The sequence below is a fragment of the Parus major genome, chromosome 14 (genome assembly GCF_001522545.3).
Source record: "Parus major isolate Abel chromosome 14, Parus_major1.1, whole genome shotgun sequence".
Lineage (NCBI taxonomy): Eukaryota > Metazoa > Chordata > Aves > Passeriformes > Paridae > Parus > Parus major.
Genome location: NC_031783.1, coordinates 3,263,292 through 3,283,331, shown reverse-complemented (window position 1 = coordinate 3,283,331; position 20,040 = coordinate 3,263,292). Strand labels below are relative to the sequence as shown.

Genomic DNA, 20,040 nt, shown 5'->3' with positions numbered 1-20,040 from the left:
TTTATTCCTTTTAAGTTTTATGCCTGTTTTGCTCTTGTTCTAATCCATATCTCACAGCAAGAAATAAATAATTTTCTTAGTTATTGGTTTTAAACCACGACAGTGTCCAACATGGAAACGGAGGAAAAGGGAAAGAGACATCAGCCCCAGCTTACAGCAGCCAGCCTGCACAGAGAGCTGAGCATTCCCACCCCACAGCTCATGCACAGCCTCTGACAGTCACAAGTCCAGCTACAGGGTCTGCTCTGCCAGCATCAGGAGAACAGGCTGAATACTTGTTTCAAATAAATGTGGGCTATGATGTGGGCCTTGTTCTGCCTAGGGCTGAAATTCAGCATTGGGCAGGACAACACTGCAGCCTCCAGTCACTGCAAACCTCTCTGCTTCTGCATAGCCACAGGAAATAGCTGAAATTCAAACAGATCTAGATGAACTAACTATGTTTTATATCTCCTGTTGCTTGTCTGAACATCCCCCTACCCACAGCAGGTACATTCCTGCAGCCAGTGCTGGCTCCTGCTGTTTTGATCTCTTTCAAACACTGAACCAGCTCCCTGGTTATTTACTAAAGCTGAATTCATGTGGGAAGTTTCTCTACCTGGGACCTGGTCTGTTATCTGAGGCTTACTGATTCTTAAACTAGAGTCACTGGATTATAAATCAAATGGCATCTAATTAAATGTTAATAAATAAGCAGTAGTTAACAGCAGTATTAGAGCTCGCTGTTTGGCAGGAGCACTGGCTGGGGCTGTCAGAAAATGGGTGATAAAGCATTGAAATGGTTTTCCCAGGGAGGTGGTGGAGTCACCCTCTGGATTTGGCCCTCGGTGCCGTGGTTTAGTTGAGGTGTTAGGGCTGGGTTGGAATCCATGACCTTGAAGGTCTTTTCCAACATGGAGATTCTGTGATTCTGTGAAAAGGACATTCAGTAAAATGGACACAGAGTCAAAAATTAATGTCCCAAAGAAAACTATTCTCTTTACATGCAGTGAAGCATCCATTAACAACAGTCAGCTTGTAAATAACACCCCTGTAACAAAGAGTGACTCTTTTTTGCTGTGTGTCCAGAGGAGCAGTGGATTTTGGCACATTTCAGATTTTGGCCTTCACTCTTTCACTCCTCAGGAAGCAATGGAAAAGAGATTATCGTCTTAAAGGAAAAGAATCCTGCATGCAGATTGTGGGGCTTGATAGCAGAAGCCATAATACCCCTTTATATTCAGAAAAGTACTGATAAGCACTGCAACTCCGAGAGCCAATGTTCAGTGCAGCTGCCTGAAGGTGTAAACATGAATTTAATGCTAAGCCTACGTTACATTTTTAGTCTTTAATCACCCAGGGCTGTGCAGAGAGCAGCTCCATCTTCCCAGCTCTGCTCTCGCTGCAGGGAAGGCTGAGATCAGAATCCTCCCCACTCTGCCTGCATGGCTGGGGGAGGAGGGGGATGAGGGACAGAAAAACCTGCAGAACTGGATTCCCAGCACAACAGGAATAACTCCAAAACACTGAGCAGAGCAGTGATGGCTCCCTCCTCCCTCAGGTTCATACAACATGGAATTCTGAGAGCCAAACATTGATCAGAGCTGTTCCATCCTTAAATCCCCAGAGAGCCCTTTCCATGCCCATAGTCATGGAGTTGAAAATCACTATGAAAATTTGGAAGCCTTTTGGGTTTTGTTTTTTTTTTATTCACAGCTAATATTTTCAGGGTGGAAATTTGTTGTGTTTTAAACAGCCCACGTTTATATCTCTGAAATTGCTTGGCAATACAGTATACACATTTTACAAAAACTCATTAGAGCAGCAATCCAAATAAAGTGTTAAGAAGAATTCTGTAAACACTGAGGTTTTCCTCCTTGCAGATTAGACTGACAAAATCTCAGGCAGGGCCCAGTCTAAGAGTTCCAAAGAGTCAAAAGTTGGTTTCACTCTCATTTCATCATCTCCCTGAATCTCTCTCTTTTTCAAACAGCAGCTATGCTTAAGCCTGGAACTAGTGAGAAGTGAATCTTCCTCCCAGAACATTTTGTGCTTTCTTGCCAAGTCATCCTGTGAATGTGCTTAACTACAACTTACAAGTCAATTGGTGCTGTGGTTCCATCTGACACCCATCAGTCATCCTGTCCTGCCCACAGACCAGGCAAGCTGCCTGCAAAATGCCTTGTCAGTCTTTCAGGCACTGCCTTAACCAAACAGAAATGGGCTAATAGCAATGCCAAGCTGTCACTCTACATTTATCAACAAAAGGGAATAATTTTTAGGAAAATAATAATAAGCTCTCCTCACAGTAGTGATGCTAAATGACCTGAAAAACTTTCCTAAGGGACTGAAGCCATAGAACAAAGTTTCATTTCATCTTCGTAGATCTGACAGCTCAATTTCCCAAGTTCCCAGGGACCTTCAGCAGTGCTAAACAGAGGCAGTAACAAATGTCAGTGTTTACTCTGAGATCTCTTTGTTAAAGCTCTCTGTACTCAGCAGTCTTTAATAACCCTCCTTAGGCACAGGCAGAGCATGTTCTGCATAAAGCAATCAGGAGTGACTCAGCAGTGTGTCTCTCACAGCTGAACAAGATGCAATTGCAGTGTTTAACTAACACAAATACTCATATTCCCCATCAAGACCCTTCCCCTGTCCTGGAAAGGAAATCACCTTTATTTTCAAGCACCACAACCCCAGTGCTTTGTTTTTGCTTTGCCACCTGCAGTCCCAGGTGTGGCTTCATCCAGGGATGAGGTGCTGCAGCTTTGGAGCTGCTGCTGGGTCAGGAGCTGGAGAAAGCACCCTGGAGCAGGGATTCACAGCCCTGGGAGAGCAGGGAGTGAAGCAGGAGCACCAGGAACTGCTGCCAGAAGAGCTGGAACCTCAGCAGCAGCGAGAGCTGATGTGACAGGAGTGTGCTCACTTTAAACACATCTGTCACACTGCCCAGCCCAGGGCAGGCTCCTGATCCAAGGGGTGCTCCAGGATAATTACAGAGGTGTCCTGGTGATCACAGCCAGCCTTCAACAAAAGCTCACAACAACTTCTTCCTCATAATTAACCGGTTGTCCAAGGTTTTCAAAAGCCTGCTCTACATTCCAGATGTAGGGAGGTTAACAGCAGTGCAATGGGCAACAGGAGTTTCCTGCACCTAGTTTACAATTAGAGCTTTTCTTTTTTCATTAAAAAGTAAACAAACCTGGAATTTCCAGAGCAAGACTTAACTGAGCTGACTTGACTTTCATTATTTAATGAAAATAAGTAAAGAGGAAAATACTTAGGGGCTTTACTGCCATTTAAAACAATGTTTTTGATAAACTGTTTTCCTTTGGTTGTACATTTGACCAAGAACTTTTTCTGAACACTAAAACATTCACAAAGAGAAAGAAATAGCATCAAAGAAAATGAAATAGGAGCCAGAAGAATAAGACAGTTAATTAACTTCAAAAAGCAGGATATACAACTCAAGTCATTCCTTAGGGCCATCCATCTAACCTGGTTTTAAAAGCCTTCAGTTATGAAAACTCCACTTTCCCCAAGTCATTTATTCCATTTCTTTTCGAAAGCTTTTCTTAATGCTAAATCTCAATCTCTTTTGCTACAATTTAAGCCCATTACCATTTGCTCTTTTCCCTGTGGATCTGCATTATCATCATTGCCTGAGTCTCTGCAGCAACTTTTCCTGCATCTAAAGACTGCCAGTACAGCTTCAGAGGTTTTCCTCTCCCTTAATCTCAGCAACCCCTGCTTTTTCAGCCTTAACTCACAATAATACAATGAATAAAAGTTGCTATTTTACATAAGTTTGGGCAGACAATGCCTGACAAGAATTGAAGGTGAGGATGAATGTGAAAGATCTTGACTTTTTCAACAATTTTGGAGAGTAGCACCTGAATCATTAATATTCATACACAGATATGCAGACGTATTTACAGACCTCTTTGCTTTTGGGATATTTCAGCATTGATGGATCAAACCTTAGAGGATTTCCATACCTCTTTATTTCTAACCACATGCACACCTAGGCAAGCCAGCTCTCAGGACTAGAGAATTGTTCCTGAGCACAACTGGTCATTTCAAAACTCCCATAGATGAGCTTTACTCAGCTTTCAGGAGCTGGTTATTTAATTCAAGCCTGGAAAGCACAACCACAGATGGCAGCTTTTGGCTCCCAGTTGCAGCTGCCTTCAGATGCAGAGTTTTCAGCTGGCCATAAAACCAGAGACAGCTGCAAAATTTAGAATCTGGTCATTCTTTCAGATTACCAACTCCCAGTGTAGTTTGTTACTCCCAGCCCTGTGCACAGAGATCCTGGATGTGTCCAGGACTGCTGAGCCACAGGGATTCTCTGAGTGAAGGACACAGCAAAACACTCCTTGCATGTTCCAATGTCAAGTTCCTCATTCCCACTCCACTCTAAGCAAACAAGCACTGCTGCTGATACAGATGGAAATGCACTCACACCGGTGCAGACGGGCTATATTTGTGGAAATATCTCTCTAAACATCATTAACAACTAATGGCAGCAAAGAGCAAACACATTATTTGTCCTTTTTTTCTTCACTTTGAACCCAAAAATAGCAACCCAGCAGGAGAAATACTTGAGTCAAATGAGCTAATGAGGAGACTATTCCTGTATAATGAGATCTAGAGAAGCCTGTACTTGCCTTAGCTTGTTCTATTCATAGCATCTGCAGTTTTTACTCTGTTATTTGGACTCCACACACACCTAATCTGTACCTAACACCACTGTTCCTAGAGTTTTATCTGTGGAAGAGCAGCAGATGTTAAACACAGGGCTGGCATTCACATGAGGGAGTTCTTCATCTTCTAAAGCCTGGTCACCTTTGCAAGGCTGAAGGGATAACCAAAGTCACTGGAAATTTAGAACATGGAAAAGAAATCATAGAACTAAAATGAAATATACTTCAAATTATGGATTGTTTCCCTAATGAACTGTCTTTTCCAGCTCAATAAAATTAGATGTGTTCTGTAGTAAAATCAGTGACTTCTTAAAGGTGTCTTTGCCAAACATCTTTTAACTTTATGTTCATTAGTAGCACAGTTTGAGAAAAACAAAATATCCATGCTATAACAAAAGAATTCTTTTGTTGCACGATGAATATTTTCACCTATTTAACCATCATCGTTACAAATCAAGGAAAATATTTCTTTGGTTGGAAGTGAAAACCAGACATTTCTCCTGCTCAGGTGTCTTCTGAGCCAGCAGGTACCGAAGTGAAGCTGTGTCAGGAAGCCTGAGCAGCAGCAAAGTCAGGGGGCTGGGATACAGGAACCTGAGCTCTGCTGTGCTTGGCACAGATCCTCACCTTGCATCGTGTCAGCACAAAGGGAAACAGACTGCAGGTAGAATAATGAGCTTGGGAAAACAATAGGGAGACTAAATCTGGTAAAACAAGCATCTGCTAGAGCACAGCAGCTGCCCAGCCATGCCAGGAGAGCTGCCAGTGTCACTGCAGAGTTCAGCTCTCATGTGGTACTCACTGATCATTTCCTTAAAAAATAAAATTCAAAAGTTCTCCTGTCTTACAAAAGTAAAAAGTGGAAATTAATACACAGTTTCAAGCAATAGGCATGGGAGTGGAGATCTATTTAATGATTTATGTTTTAAAAGATAAAGATCTGTAACTGAAGAGGAAAAACTCCTAAGCATGGGAAAATGTTCTTAAAAGGCAGCATTCACATTCCTAGGCACTTACCTGGATGGACCTGGCTTTGGAAAATGCATCAAGGCCCCAGTGATCCTTATATTTAACATGGATTCTCTCTCACAGAGGTTCAGGCTGTGTGGTGAAGAGAAACCAAACTCCTGAAAATGCTATTGCAGATGAACTGGAAATGGGCACTAGGGACAGATGCCTGTCCTCCAGCCCCAGCTGGGCAGGATGGGCCACTGGGAGCTGGGAATTAAATTGGTTTGGAAGAAAAAACACTATGAAAAAGCTAAACTCATCTGCTAGTACCTTAAACTAACAGAAAATGAGAAATTATTAGAAATTTCTCAGAAATTTTGAGTTAATACAGACCTCCCCACCTTCCTGGATGAAGAACCTCAGGATATTTCACTCCTTGGTTTAACAGGAGCTGAACACACTCACCTCTGCCTGGGCTGGGCTTAACTGGACACACAACTTCTGTGCCAAGAGAATGTAAAGAAACCAACATCTAAATCATGTCCTTGCAGGAGCCATACCTGCCTTTTCTCCCTTTTGATTAAAGAAAGCTTCACTTTACCTGACTTTTTCTATTCCACAGCTGCAGGGTGCCATGCTGCTGCATGCCATGCATCAGAAATAGATTATTCATTCCTACAAATACTCAAATGCAGCTTGCCAGGCTGACTGTAAATGGAGCTCCTTAGGAACAATTAGGTCTTCTAGAAATATTTAGGACATTTTAAAATCTTTGTTATTTAGCTTCTGATAGTTCCATCAGGACCATAAAATCTATCAGGTAAATAGGTCTTTAGAATTATCATTATTCAACCACTCATTAGTGGTTCTTAATGACTACAAAGATGCTGCTTCACTCCACTGAGTAGGCTCTTGTGACATATTGATATGCACAGGAAAATGCATGCAAATATCTGTGTATTTACCTATTTTGATTGTTCACTGCTTGCAGAGTTAAAAGACCATTTGTTTCCTAAAATAATTAAAATTAAATAATTAGGGCAATTTCAAGAATAACCATTTTTAAATGGGCATATTAAGTAAATTTATTTTTACTGTCCCAAAATCCTTTGCTAAATATGAAGAGTACTTTTATAAATAGGCAAAAGCTATAATTCCTTTTTCTTTGTCCAACAGGACACAAGATTCCTTCTGAACTACAGCTAATCAGGACATCAATTCTATTTTACAGACATTTGGGCAGCCTGGTTCCAGCTGACCAGTGGGAACACAGGGACAACCCAAACAGAAACAATTTCTGCCTGTCCTCAGCACAAACAAATGAAGTCAGAAGAAATTACAAGTTCCTCAGATTAAAAGCAAACTACAGCTTTACCTTGTTTCCAGAGTGATTGAATAAAACGTATCCTAAAGAAAAGAGGGAAATAAATTTAATTTTTCCATAGCAGTAACGTATTTTTCTCTGGCATGTGGTCCATGCCAACCACACTCATGGGAAGCTGCTGGGGAGGACAAACACTGAGAGCTGATGAGGAATTTCACAGCCTGCCATCAAATGTTTGTTTAAATTCCAGCATAGTGTTCCTACAAATATAGGGAGAGGTGCAGGAAAAGGTCGACAGCACCAAAAAATAATCACCTAATGGACAGTAATTTGTGTATTAGGCAAATCCTGTTTTCAATCATCTTCCCAAGTCAATAACTGTCTAACTGTGCCCAAAGCCACAGTGCAGAGGTTCAGCCTGCATTTGGAACAGATGGCTTTGCCAATTATTTGCCTGCAATGACAATGGCTGCAGACATGCCACAAAGTCAAAGCAATGCACACTTCCAGTTCTGCCACTAACCATAAATGACTCAGCAGCGATTTCTGGTTAATGTTTTAACCACTCTATTTTATAATGTGCTTAACAGCAAAAAAAAAAGACTAAAAATATGTATATGTGGAGAATATTTCATATCATATCTACATTTACAATTGCAATTATTATATCATATATACTTGATATTTACATTAATTTTTTTTTATAATTGCATATTCTTTATATAGTAATAAAGACTACAATTATATAAATGCAGAATATAACTTTGTATACTAGAGACCAAAACTCAAGTTTCAGGGTTTGTTCAAATGGAACTGAAACACCTTTAGGAAACTTCCCTGCACTTTTTGCCCACAATGAATTCTCAACCCAAGTGTCCTTTCCAACCAGATCTAATTGTAACTCGCTGCATCTGCATTGAAAACATCTTGAAATTCCTGAAAGATCCTGTAGGCAAAATTTTATGTCCCAATCATCACAAAACCCCCACCCTGTAACTGCAAACAGATCCATGAAGTTTGGTAAATGGGAGGATTTAGCACTCAGGTGATTAATAAAGACATCAGGAGGGCACATGAAACTTTTAGCACTCAAGCTCCTGCTTATTGATGGGTGAAACTAGAGAGGCCCTGCAGCTGAATTATTCTTATATGATCTCAATCTGTTTTCCATTGATTTTTCTTACACAGCAGTAAGTTTTGATTAACTTTAGAAGCAGCAATGACTACTTCAAAATGCCCAGAATTGATCAGACATAAGGATTTCCTGTTAAGTAGAAATTTTAAAAAATATTTCTTCCAGTATCACGATTAAAAAACGTCTTTCTCTTTGTAAAAGTATAAATGAAAAGGCTGCCGTGTTCCTATGGCCATTTTGGTGACTTGGAAGGTCATTAGGACATCTCCCAAAAAGTGAATTAATCACAGAGAGAAGTTTTTCCAGGTTAACACAGTGCTAGGAATCCTTTGGTGACTGCACAGCTCAGCTTGTTACAGGTACCAGAAGATACCACACTTACAGGAACTGAAAATATAAAATACTTGCAATAATCCAAGACACCAAAGTAAACAAAGCCACACTTTTTAGTGAAGCTTTTGAAATAAAAGCTGCCAGAGTAGCAGCTGAACATTTCACTTCTGTGTTATTGCTATTGACAACCATCTGCAGAAAGCTCTTTTTTCAGGTCTGATACATATCTGGGTTTGGCTTCCAGAATTTCCTCCTGCTTTAACTTACCTTCTTCATGAATTTTCCACAAGTGGAAGCACGGTGGACTCTCTCCTAAAACTTCCCACCTTGTAAACAGGGCAAAGAACAAAGAGCAGATTTGTTTTCCTCAAGGTTTTGCTGACACCCTCTGAAAGCTGCAGCTCTGCCATAAGTTCTCTTCCACTTTGCAGATACAGATCTAAAGTGGCAGTGCAACATCCCAAGATCAGCAGATGAGTGTAGCTGCTCGAGTCATTAACTGTTCCTCAGGTTTGTACAGCTGAGTTCATCACACAAGCTCTTCTAAAGGCAAATTTTACATTCCTGTACTCTGGTAGGAAAGAAATAAACAGACTGGATGTCAGCTCCATGCAGTTCAACTTCCAGAACAGCTTCACTTTCCACAGTGGCTCTCTAAAATGACATTTTCCTCCTCCAGCTTGATGGGAAGCACGAATTTGGGGTTTTTTTTCCAGACATACTTGTTCAATACTCTGCTGCTACACTGCAGATCACCATAACTCACAATTTCCTCTATCTCCCCAGCATTTCATATTTTAAAGCACTACAATCTCTCTTCCATAATGTTATCTAAAAATAACAACATCAGGCTGGCAGAAAAACCCAGTGCAGAAATTTCACACCATTTCAAAGCAGTCAACAGGGAATGTCCCACGGGGCTGCACTCTGGGTAGTGAATGATGTGTATCTGGAGAGAAATATTGTGGAATCGATGCTAGAGATCAATCACTTTAACGAAATACAGTCATTTGGGACAGTCTCTTTTCCAGGGCAGCTGGAAAACCACTTTGTGCACAATGTACATTCGTATGCAGAAGTTCATTTATAATATATCTCAGGAGATGCTGCAGCTTGCACGCAGTTATTTAAATAGTTTGGGGACTTGGCAAGAGAGATTTACTCTCACTCTCCACACATTTTATTATGGAAGGTTTATCATCAATATTAAAGTTTAATTCCCCCAAAGCAGTGCATTAATACATTCATAAGCTTTAATACCTAGAGCTTTGTGCCCACCTTCATCATATATTGAACACAATTGTCAAACAGCAGTTCCATACTTTGCCATCCTTCTTTTTCATTTTAAAGGGATTTCAGAAATATTTCAAAAGCACAGGGTCATTTTGATGCACTACATTTTGCCTAATTTTAAATGTCTGCCATGCAGAAAATTGAGTTTTATGGTTTTCAGAGTAAAAACAAAGAGTGCAGACCCCCAGCTCTCACAGCTTGCTCTTTTCAAGCAATTTTGCTAATCACATATGGACCTTTTGCCACATTTATTATTTATTACTTGCCCCTAAATCCTGCTCTCAAGTTCACCCATAATCATTTGGGTTTTATGCCCTTTCAATATTTAAAAGTCATCTTTTACTTTGTGTAATAAGCTTAACATTGGGAGTCATTTCCCATTAAAGATCCATCCACTATTCCAAATCCTGCAACTACTTCCAACAGGCCAGTGCCTGTCCCGAGGCTGTCCTGTGCTTCTTCTGCATTCTGAGATATTGCAAGAGAAAATCCTCTCTTATTAAACAGCTAATTAGCTTGATGGCACAATAAACCATTTTTCCTGACGTGTTCTGAGCAGAAAGGAAGTGGCAACTGAGAGCAGCCAACACACAAAAGGGGCAAGGAAGGACATTAAAAATAAAAGAGGAAACTAATTTAATTGCAATGAAAGAAACCAAACAGCAGACTTATTACAGGAGGAAAAATAAAATACTCCCAGAGGCATTATCGTTTGTCAGAATTGCTGCTGCTCCTTCCTGACATCATGGCACACAAAGGCAAAAAAGGGGGAATTCAGAGACCATCAGGAGAGCTTTAAAATTGGCTTTTGGTATCTGAGACAGCACACACCGAGAACCAACACAGCCACAAACCCCCCAACTGCCTATGAGTGAAACCTTAATTCAATATGTAATTTAATTTGGCTTCTGCTGCCTATAATTGCTTCCATCCTCAAGAACAGCTGGCAGGCACCAAGACAAAATGCACACTCAGGACAGCAGGAGGGAGGGGTTTAATTAATTCTTTAAATCCTTGTATTTTATTTAGCTTTTGCTGCCATCTACAGTAATCATCACAAATCTGCACAAGGAGCAGGTACAGCACCAAAGCAACAAAATAAACCTTCAGCACAGTAACAAGCTGGGCTAGACACACACTAGGGGACTTCCACTGTCACTGCAAGATCTAATAAACCTTCTTTGCAGATAAACTTTCTGCCTCAGCTGGGGCCCAGAAATTCATTTACAGCTATTTGTCAGCTCTGTAAATGAATTAACTCATCCACATAGCTCCCAGACACAAGCACAGACTTCCTGAGTCTGTGTGCATCAACGAGGCAGCAGTGCTGGCTACAAACTGATCAAAGTTTTAATTTCTCTCTATGAGATTGGAACACTGGCTCAGTTCAGTGTCTAATTCTTCCATATGGCCACACCACAAAAATGTGGACACCATACGGTGTCAGTTTGCTAATTTGCTCCCAAAGAGCTTTCTGTAATCAAAATATTTTTCACTTGTTATCTTAATTAATGGAATTTTTTCCATTCCAGAGTAATGCTGCACTTCTTCAGAAAGCTGTCTGTCTAAGCCTGTCTGTGGCACAAAGCAAGATGCATGGGGACACTGCAAATGTTAGCAGGATGAGACAAAACACTCTAAACAAGAATGCAGCATCTGCTTTGATGGTAATTTTAATTTACAATTAAGTCATTTGAAGGCATTAGGCCTCAGACCCTGGTTTACTTTTCCAGTAACTAATGCCTGATTTCCAGTGCCAGGGTCTTATCAGGGATCCCACTGTGATTTTCATCTCAGCTTTGCCAGTGCTGTGTCACAGCATCTGAACCAGCACAAACCCTAAAATCCAATTTCTAAATAGATCTATTCTAATCCTTTCTTATTTTTATTTTTTTTTCCTTCTGTGATTTGTAATTTTTCTTTTGGGGAATTTCTGTTCCTCCAACAGTCTGCAGGCTGCTGCTGCCTCCTGCATAATGGCACTTTGTGTAATTCCGAGCAGCAGCCTTTCCTGGCTCTCTGAGGAGTGACACCATTGCATTCTCAGCTGTACATCCATTCAGAAAAGGGCTCTAATGCCACTTTACACCATCCTTACTCCACTGAGTAAAACCAGGCTTAAACTCAGAGGTATCACAGCGGTGGAGAGCACGATTATCACCTTGTCAGAGCTGTCTACTGAGGATCTTTGAAATCCAGTGTTCTCAGATGAACCTTAAAAAACATTACCCAAGGCAAGACACTACTGGGAAACCCATTTTCTTCACTTTTTCAACTCTTTGGCAAAGATTCAATCTTATCTAGTAGGAGTACAGAAAATATTTCTGAGGATTCAACAAAGCCAGCTTAACCTTTTTTTTTATTCATTTTTTTTTGGTAACTCTGTATTAGGCAGTTAATTTTTGGGGTTTTTTTTTAGAAGGATAAAGCATCAACATATTTGTTGATTTAAATTTCTTCCATGACACAATCCACTGAAAGAGATGCCCTTACTAGCAGCTGGATGGTGAATCCCAGTTTAAGCTGTAACAAAATCTGAAGATAAGCAAAAGCTGGTGTCAAACCAAACATCTCTTTTCTAGCTACATTTTAATACACATGGGACCATTAACCACATGAGATTTTGAGCAAAAGTGGAACCTGGACTGTTTTTGTGGTATTTTTTTCTCTATTTCCAATTGCTAGATTGGAAATTGCAGCAATACCAGGTATGGTTTCTCCTACTTCCAAATTCATGTGAGGAGAGGTGCTCACACCAGTGCTAAAACTCAGACCAGTTTCAGAGGTTCATTTTTACCTTCATTTTTTACCTTCATTTTACCTTTCCTTCCTCCAGCATCACTAAACTGCCTTCAACAACCTGTTAAAGGTTAACAGGTCCTTGCATGCCAGCAGTCAGAGATATTACAAATATTAAAAAGGTCCATGATATATTTTCACTTCTTCTTGTTTAAAGCAACATATAAAGCAAATAAAGAGAAAATAAACCTCAAAAGAGTCTTGGGAAGTATGTGGTCTGGAGATCAAAGAAGTGAATTCCTGACTACACAAAATGCCATAAAATTAATTCCTTCAGGATTGGGATTATGCCCAACACTTCTCCTTTGTAAAAAACATGCACTCTGAATTTTTGGCACAATTGCTGGAAGTCAATCTCAGAGCTGATCCTGAAGTGCTTTTCCCTACTTGTTGCACACAGGGGATCCAGGAGGGCTTGGGCTGCCCTCAAGCCAAGGAATTGTACTGCCAGCAGCTTGCTACAGCTCACACATGAAACCTTCTAACCCAGCACACAAGTTTTCCTCAAATAAGCTTCTTACAGACAAGTTATGAAGGGTTTTTTTGTTTTATTAATTCAGTGAAGTTTTATTAATAGAGCTGAAATCTGTAGGCTAAAAAAAACCCATGCAATAAATACACCAAAGCTGTTTAGGTTCTGATCTGTTTGCACAGTTTTGTCTCTGCGTATTTTAGGGCCAGTTTATCTATTTATTTAAGACTCCCATCATTAAAATGTAAAATGAACCAGGGAAAAAACTTCAAACCTAAAAAAAGAAAAAAAAGAAGTTTACATTGTACAACACTTATTCTTTGTCAGTCTGTGAACACAGTAGGAAACAAGTTTTACCAAATTATATTTGAAAACCATCTTGAATCCTTTTAGAAAACCATTGAATACATCTGCAGTCAAAAGGACTGGCAAAACTTCTATCCAAACTGTTTCTAAACACTCACATCATTCTATGGTAAACTGTTTCCCAATTAAAAAAATTATTCTTAAATGTCAAGTGAGAAATTGGCATGAATGAAAGGTGCAATTGCTTACAGTTTTAATAATTATTTTTTAATTGCAGCATTGGTAGGGTGAGGTGGGGCAGATTTCTTTGTTACACAAGTGTCCTCTGTAGCTGGTCGTGGCCATGATTAACACCATTAATTGAAGCAGGAATAACTGCTGATAGCAAAATAAAATGGATGGCTTCAAAAGTTTAAAACCTTGTCTTTATTCCCCTTATTTTTTTGATAAAGCAGCAATCCCTACTTTATCAAAAAATATCAGTGTTTAGAGGAATTTATATTGTGTACACACTCTATAAGCCACTGAGCATTGCTCCAGTTACAACCTCCAGTCATAAATGTGCTGAACATTTCAGATTTAAAATAATATGAGAATAACATCCTTAGCAGGGACTGCTTGATCCTGAAATCCATGGGGGTGGGAGTGAAGAGTGCCAGGTTTCATCTTGGCTGACAAATGTTCCCAAAGAGCTGCAGCTCCGTGCTAAGGGGAAAGGAGAATACAGAAATCCTTCAGCCAGTTGCCTACAAAAGAATTCCCATTATTCCCTGGGAAATCAGACATGGTGTGTAGCAGAGTGCCAGTTTCCACAGCCCACACTGTGAATGGTTTGGGGGATTTTAACCCATCACCACATCATTAAAACTCAAACACAGATAAGCAGCAAGGAGCTGTAACCAAATTTGTGCATTTGGGGCAAACCACGTATTTCAGACACAGCACACAGAATTATCCATACAGCAGGCCCAAAGGAATCATTATGAATTTCCAAAGATAATGCTTCTGATTGAACATAGGTTAAAAAGGTGTACAAGATATGGAAAACACTGAAGTTTCATGTAAAATGTGTTCTTCCTCATCACACGATGTTTAAACATCCTTCTCTCTCCAGAGTGCATTCAGGTCAAGGAGCAGAGAATTCACACCTCCCATGGGATTCAGCCTGGGCCCAGGTCACACTAAAACCATCATTCCCTAAGAACTTTTCAGTACAAAAAAGCTCCCACTGAGCTTTGGGCTTCAATCTTAAAGGAAAAATCCCCCTAAAGGTACCAGAGCAGCTGTGAGAATGGCCTGGAGTTAGCACAGTGGGAAGAATGATTTATGGATAATAAAATTAGGTAAATCATTGGTGTAAATCATGGAGGTAAAAGGGTGAGAGACAGAAAATTCTTCCTGACAAAACAATTTGATGTGACCAAAGACCCTTCAGTCCTGGGGTGAATTTTCAATTAGTCCAGCAGTCACAGGGTTGGGCTCGCAAGGAAGCCCCAAATAAGAGCAAGCAGGACTAAAATGAAGAGAAAATGCTACAGAGGCTTCCCTGTTTCCACAAACAGGCACAATTTTCAGACAAATTCCCCCAAAGCTGCCTGCAGAGCACATTTGGCTCCATCCCCTGTGCTGTCAGGTCTGTAACCTGCCCCTCGTGTTTGCAGGCCCTGGTGTGTGACAAGAGCCACCCCAAAGGTTTTCCACAGCAACAAACAGCACAGATATTTATTAAACCATGGGCAAATCAGGGGCTCTTCTATTCTGACACAAAGTAAACAAAATAACTTCTGAGAGACTAAAACTGCACACAGGTTTGTCGACCATAAGAGGCCTAAAGAGGAGTCAAAGGGCAAGGCCAGCTTCTCCTGGGGAAAAGGTCACAATTCCAAGGATTTGTCAGCTCCATCCTGAGCTGTCCCTGGACAGAGCACAAACCCAGGCAGGGCCAGGGATGTCCATCCACACCTGCAGCAGGAATTGCTGTTATTGTGAGATGACCACCTGCAACAGACCCAAACACATAGGTGCTGATGGGTTCTGTACTTTTCCACTCCAAGCAATGAAATCAGCTCTAATATAATATCTAAAATCGCTGCTTTTACCCTGGCTTGAAAGAGATGATGCAGAACAGGCCTATGATTAACTTTTCTATTTCAGATGGAATACTTAAATCAGAAAGCTTGTCTGATACTGCTGAGAGCAGGGAGACAGCAATTTTCCTTTCTGTATCATGCCCTGACAATGAGCTGACACTATTTTAAAAGTACTGAGCAATTTGAAAGGTTTCCAGATAGCAGAGATTTAAATGTACTTTGCAAGCTGAAATGGGCTCAGCTTTTGCACTCCCTTCAAGGAAAAAAAAAAAAAAAAAAAACAGAAAATTATTACACCCTTTATAATTATAAATGTCATGCTCATCTGGGGCAATGCTTGTCTGGGGCACGGGTTAAGGTCATGTGCTGGGAGCTACAGAAATGTCAGTCACAGACCATTAAATAATCATATTGACAGAGCACATTTTTAGGTGGGTTTTGCAAGTAAATCTAGATACAAAGTGTGACACAAGCAGGAAATGTCTTATTCATCTCCAGCTGCAGTGTGGGGAGCAGGGAAAACTGCTCCAGCAATTTTTTTACACCAAAAGTTCATTACAAGCAAAAGCCAAAAGAGGTCATAAAAGATTAGGAACAGTTACAAAGATATTCCACAGGGAAAAATACAGTGATTTTATAGCTAGGACTGCCTTATCACAGTAGTCCAAATCCACTCCTTAACCCACTTTTCTATGTTCTCTTTGCTCCCAGCAGCTGCAGACAAGATTGGTGATTAATTTCATTTTTGTAGCAGCAGCAAAAATCTGAGTGCAACACAAACAGAAGGAGGGGAAAATGTGGGACAAAGAGTGGGAAAATAGCAAAGAGACTGTAATTCCATTCTGCAGTAGTGTTACATCTTACATTAGACAGGATCTCAGATGGGAAGAAAGAAGTTTGGAAGCATTAAACTTTAACAATTGAACCAGACATGTTGCTGTATCAACTGTGAGCTAAACCTCACAGGAGAGAAAGAGAACTTGTACTATTCATCTCTCCAGATATTGTCATTCACATTCTGCATTCTCATTCCATTTACCTGTCATGTTTGTACATTAAATAGGCCCCAGTATCATCCATCAATGCCAAGACAAAAACTGAGATAAAAATCTTCCAATGTCCCTTTCACCTGAGAGAAATTGCTGTTTGAAATCTCTGTTTGGGGACTCTGCTGCTGCCTCCTCCTACCTGAGGCTGCAGGAATAAGGACAGGGCACAGCTCACCTGTGCTGCAGGTGGGAATTTGTGTTTGATCTGTGATGCTCAAATGAGTGTTCAGAGAGTTCCACTCACTGAAAACTGCCACAAGACAAACCTGCTGTCTGCTGCCATCCCATCCTCACTGTCCACAGAGCCACATGAAAAAGCACCACCCACAGAGGTGGCCAGAAATACAAATAATTTCACTGTTAAATTGGTTTTCCTGCTATAATTGATTGTGTTTAAGTAAAACACATGGATCATTCCTGCTTCAAACTTAGAATAAATTCAATTTGATGTTGTGGCCAGCACCCTACTGGAAAGAGCAGATGTTAAAACAGAGAACAAATATACTGTTTATATATTGTAGGTATTTATACAAATGTTTCTACATTGTTTACACGTGTCCTTACCTGGAATACTTTAGAAAAGTCAATTAAAATTAGCAAGACCACATCAGAGACACACACCTGGAGTTTAAAGCAGCCTTTTCAATGCTGGTTTTTAAAAAAAAAATCTGATGGCCAAGTGTCCAAAATTATTGCTTCCCAGGAGGCTTTGATGTTTGCAGCCTTTGAATTCTCCAGAATTCAGAATTCTCCAGAGAGCAGAACTAGAATGGCAGCTCCTCCTCAGCACAGCAGGGCTGTCCCAGGGGGATGAGGAACAGACCCTGGCATCAGCAATCAGTCAGCATCCCACATTCCAGCTGCTCCCAGGGGTGCAGAAGGGTGGGAGGCACAGAGGACTGAAACAGCCTTTTGCATTTTTAGAAAAAGAGAGAGATCTCCTTAGTACCCCTTCCTGAACCATAAATCAGAGATTAAATGACCTTTGGGTAGCACCTTTTGGATAAACTGTAAACTAAAGATGAGCTGTGATAATACTGCAATGGCAAATCTCACTCTGCAGTCTCGTCCAGCCCTTCCAGGGACAGGGCTGTGCTCCAGCCTGGGGCTGCAGAACACAGGATCCTCCCAGCTGGCCAATTCCAGCCAGGAGCACCAGGAAGATGCTGGTGATGCCAAAGTTATGACCAGACCCACAAATCAGCTGGGCAAATATTTCCTCTTTATGTAGAAGTGAAACTACTTGCAGAGATTTTTCAAAGCTTTTACTTCATTAAGGAATATTCCAAGCATTTTCCTGTTTTAACTGAATGGGTGCAATTCTTTCCTGGGGTGGTACCACAGTCATGTACAAACAATGGTACCTTAAATCACATATTAATTGACTATGTAAGGCATGAAATGCTTCTTTTGCAGTGATCTTTCATTGTGACATGGGCAATTATCTTCATGGGTGGGGATCTGTAGCTCCCAGAACTGCTGGACAATTAGTGAGAGTTCATAATAATCCATGCACGCCTTGTTATTGCAGTCATGGATCAAATGGCAAACTAACAGTGACTGCCTCTCAGAGCCACATCTGCAAGATAAGTCTGCTGCTTAAAATGGATTTTGAACACACATTTTGTAATCACAAAGGGCTCCTGTGTTTCAGGAATCATTTCACCAAGATCCCCCCCATTAAATTCCTGTGTAAACTTGGTCCTTTGGGAGGCTCCAAGGAAATATTCCTGTTCATGCAGAGTACATAGATTTGCCTTCTGAACCTTTTAGGATTTCATCTTCAAATTCAGCTCTCCAAAAGGATCTGAACAGCTCTAGAATCATTTCATTTCTGGTCCCATATTGCATAGCTAATTACTTGGATCAAACCCTTAATTCCTCTTAATGTGTTCAGGCATGAGGGGATCTGATCACACACTCCCAGTGTGAACAAGAAGTAGAATTGTCTGAAATAGGTGGTTTTTTAAGCCTACTAAAAGTTAGGGGTACCCAGGCTCCTGCATTGTGCTTGGACCTTCTGAAAATTGTACCAGCAAGAGAAAAATCCACTAATAACTTGGAGCCTGGCCCTGGAGTCTCAGCACAGTAAAACACAACAATTGAGTGAAAACTCTACCAAAGATTGCAGAATAAAGTTTTTGTAAAAGAGAACAGTCCCAGAATTATTCCACAGCAGGATCAGCCAGGAGGGGAACAGCCAAGGCCTGACACAGAGCCAGGTGAGCCCTTGGCCATGGCACATCACCTTTGTGCCTGTCAGAGCATTTCATGCTGCCTGTCTGCAAATATCCCTTCCCCTTGTTTTCAGCACCCATTTCCCTGCCTGAAAGTTCTCTTCTACACCAGATCTGCAAACTTCCACACCGTTTCTTGCCACATTGGGCAATATTTAATCAGTGTGACACAGACTCAGAGGTGTGGGATAGGTATCAAACTTACTTTTTGAGTTACTTAAAATTGGTTCCTGCAGGCCATTTTTTACATCAGCTGTCAGCACTTAAATGCCACAAAAGCTTTCAGCATGAGTAAGCAATGCCATTTAGAAAATCCATTTACTTTGTCTCTACCAGCAGTCGTCCTTCATCCTTTTTTGTGAACATTTTAGGAAACAAATTTTAGTTACAGGGGAACAACCACAGAGAGCAAATAGTGAGTTAATACCCTCAAGCCTGCATAGAAGTAGTAATATATTTTAGATAGGTGAACTCAACTGAACAGCCAGAGCTGTGGCACAGAGGTTTTTATCCAGAGATGGATCCAACCTCAGCTCACACCAGATTAAGCTCACGCACTTGATCCCTGCAAATATGAGGATATAGCACACAATGCCATCATTTAATTGATATATTTGGATCATTTTCCCTCCCTCTCCCTAGGAGTATTCTTTGAGACTTCTTAATCCTGCATACTTTCTACTTTCCCTTAATCTGGCACTCTCAAATCAAAAGTCATTCAAGCAGCTTTGAGGTTCTCTCTCAAAAGTGATTTAGTTCACAAGACAGAAAGGCTTTTTTGCTTCTATTTTTAAGGGCATCCATGGAAACTAAAGTCTCATTAGAGTTTTAGTCATTTCTCACAGTTTAATGGCAGACTATTACATACATTATTACTCTCAGTAAAAGTACTTTAATAAAACATAATAATATTGCTAAATTTATCAATAAAAATACAACCAAAAAGCCCTGACTAATTTGTCTGTGTTATTTCTTACATAAAGAGGTGATGTTTTCTCCAGTCCTGGCAACTGTTTTTGAGATATCCTGTTCATAATCAACTCAACTTGAAGAACTAAACCACCATCCCCTCTACTTTCATTTTTCTCTGTTTCTATTATTCCTCTTTTCTTAATTCCCATCTGAACTCTCAGTTGTCCCTTTTTTAGGGCTTTTCTTCTCTACTATCCCACATTCCATAAAGCAGCTGAGGAAAACCTTCCTGCAGAACACTGCAGTGCCTGAAAGATGAGGGAGGAAGCCCCAGGAATTTCACAGCAGCTCTGATTAATCACCGGGGCAGTGACACCATCACAAGATGCAAAAAACCTCAAAGCAGAGGCAGAGATGGCACGGAAAAATCACTGGAGCCCTCGGGGGTCCTGGT

General features: G+C 40.6%; 1 protein-coding gene across 3 annotated transcripts in view; it reads right to left on the bottom strand.

Moving 5' to 3' along the window:
- RBFOX1 (RNA binding fox-1 homolog 1) overlaps positions 1-20,040 on the bottom strand; it is a 1,108,850-nt gene that overhangs the window by 993,440 nt on the left and 95,370 nt on the right. For 2 of the 3 annotated variants that reach the window (XM_033517813.1, XM_033517814.1), the window contains exon 1: positions 8,696-8,719. The exons of the other annotated variant lie outside the window; for it this stretch is intronic. In XM_033517813.1, the coding sequence (XP_033373704.1) occupies positions 8,696-8,704 (9 nt within the window). In that variant the 5' untranslated portion in view covers positions 8,705-8,719. Of the gene's footprint in view, positions 1-8,695; positions 8,720-20,040 lie in introns of those variants that run through there. 3 annotated transcript variants of the gene reach the window in all.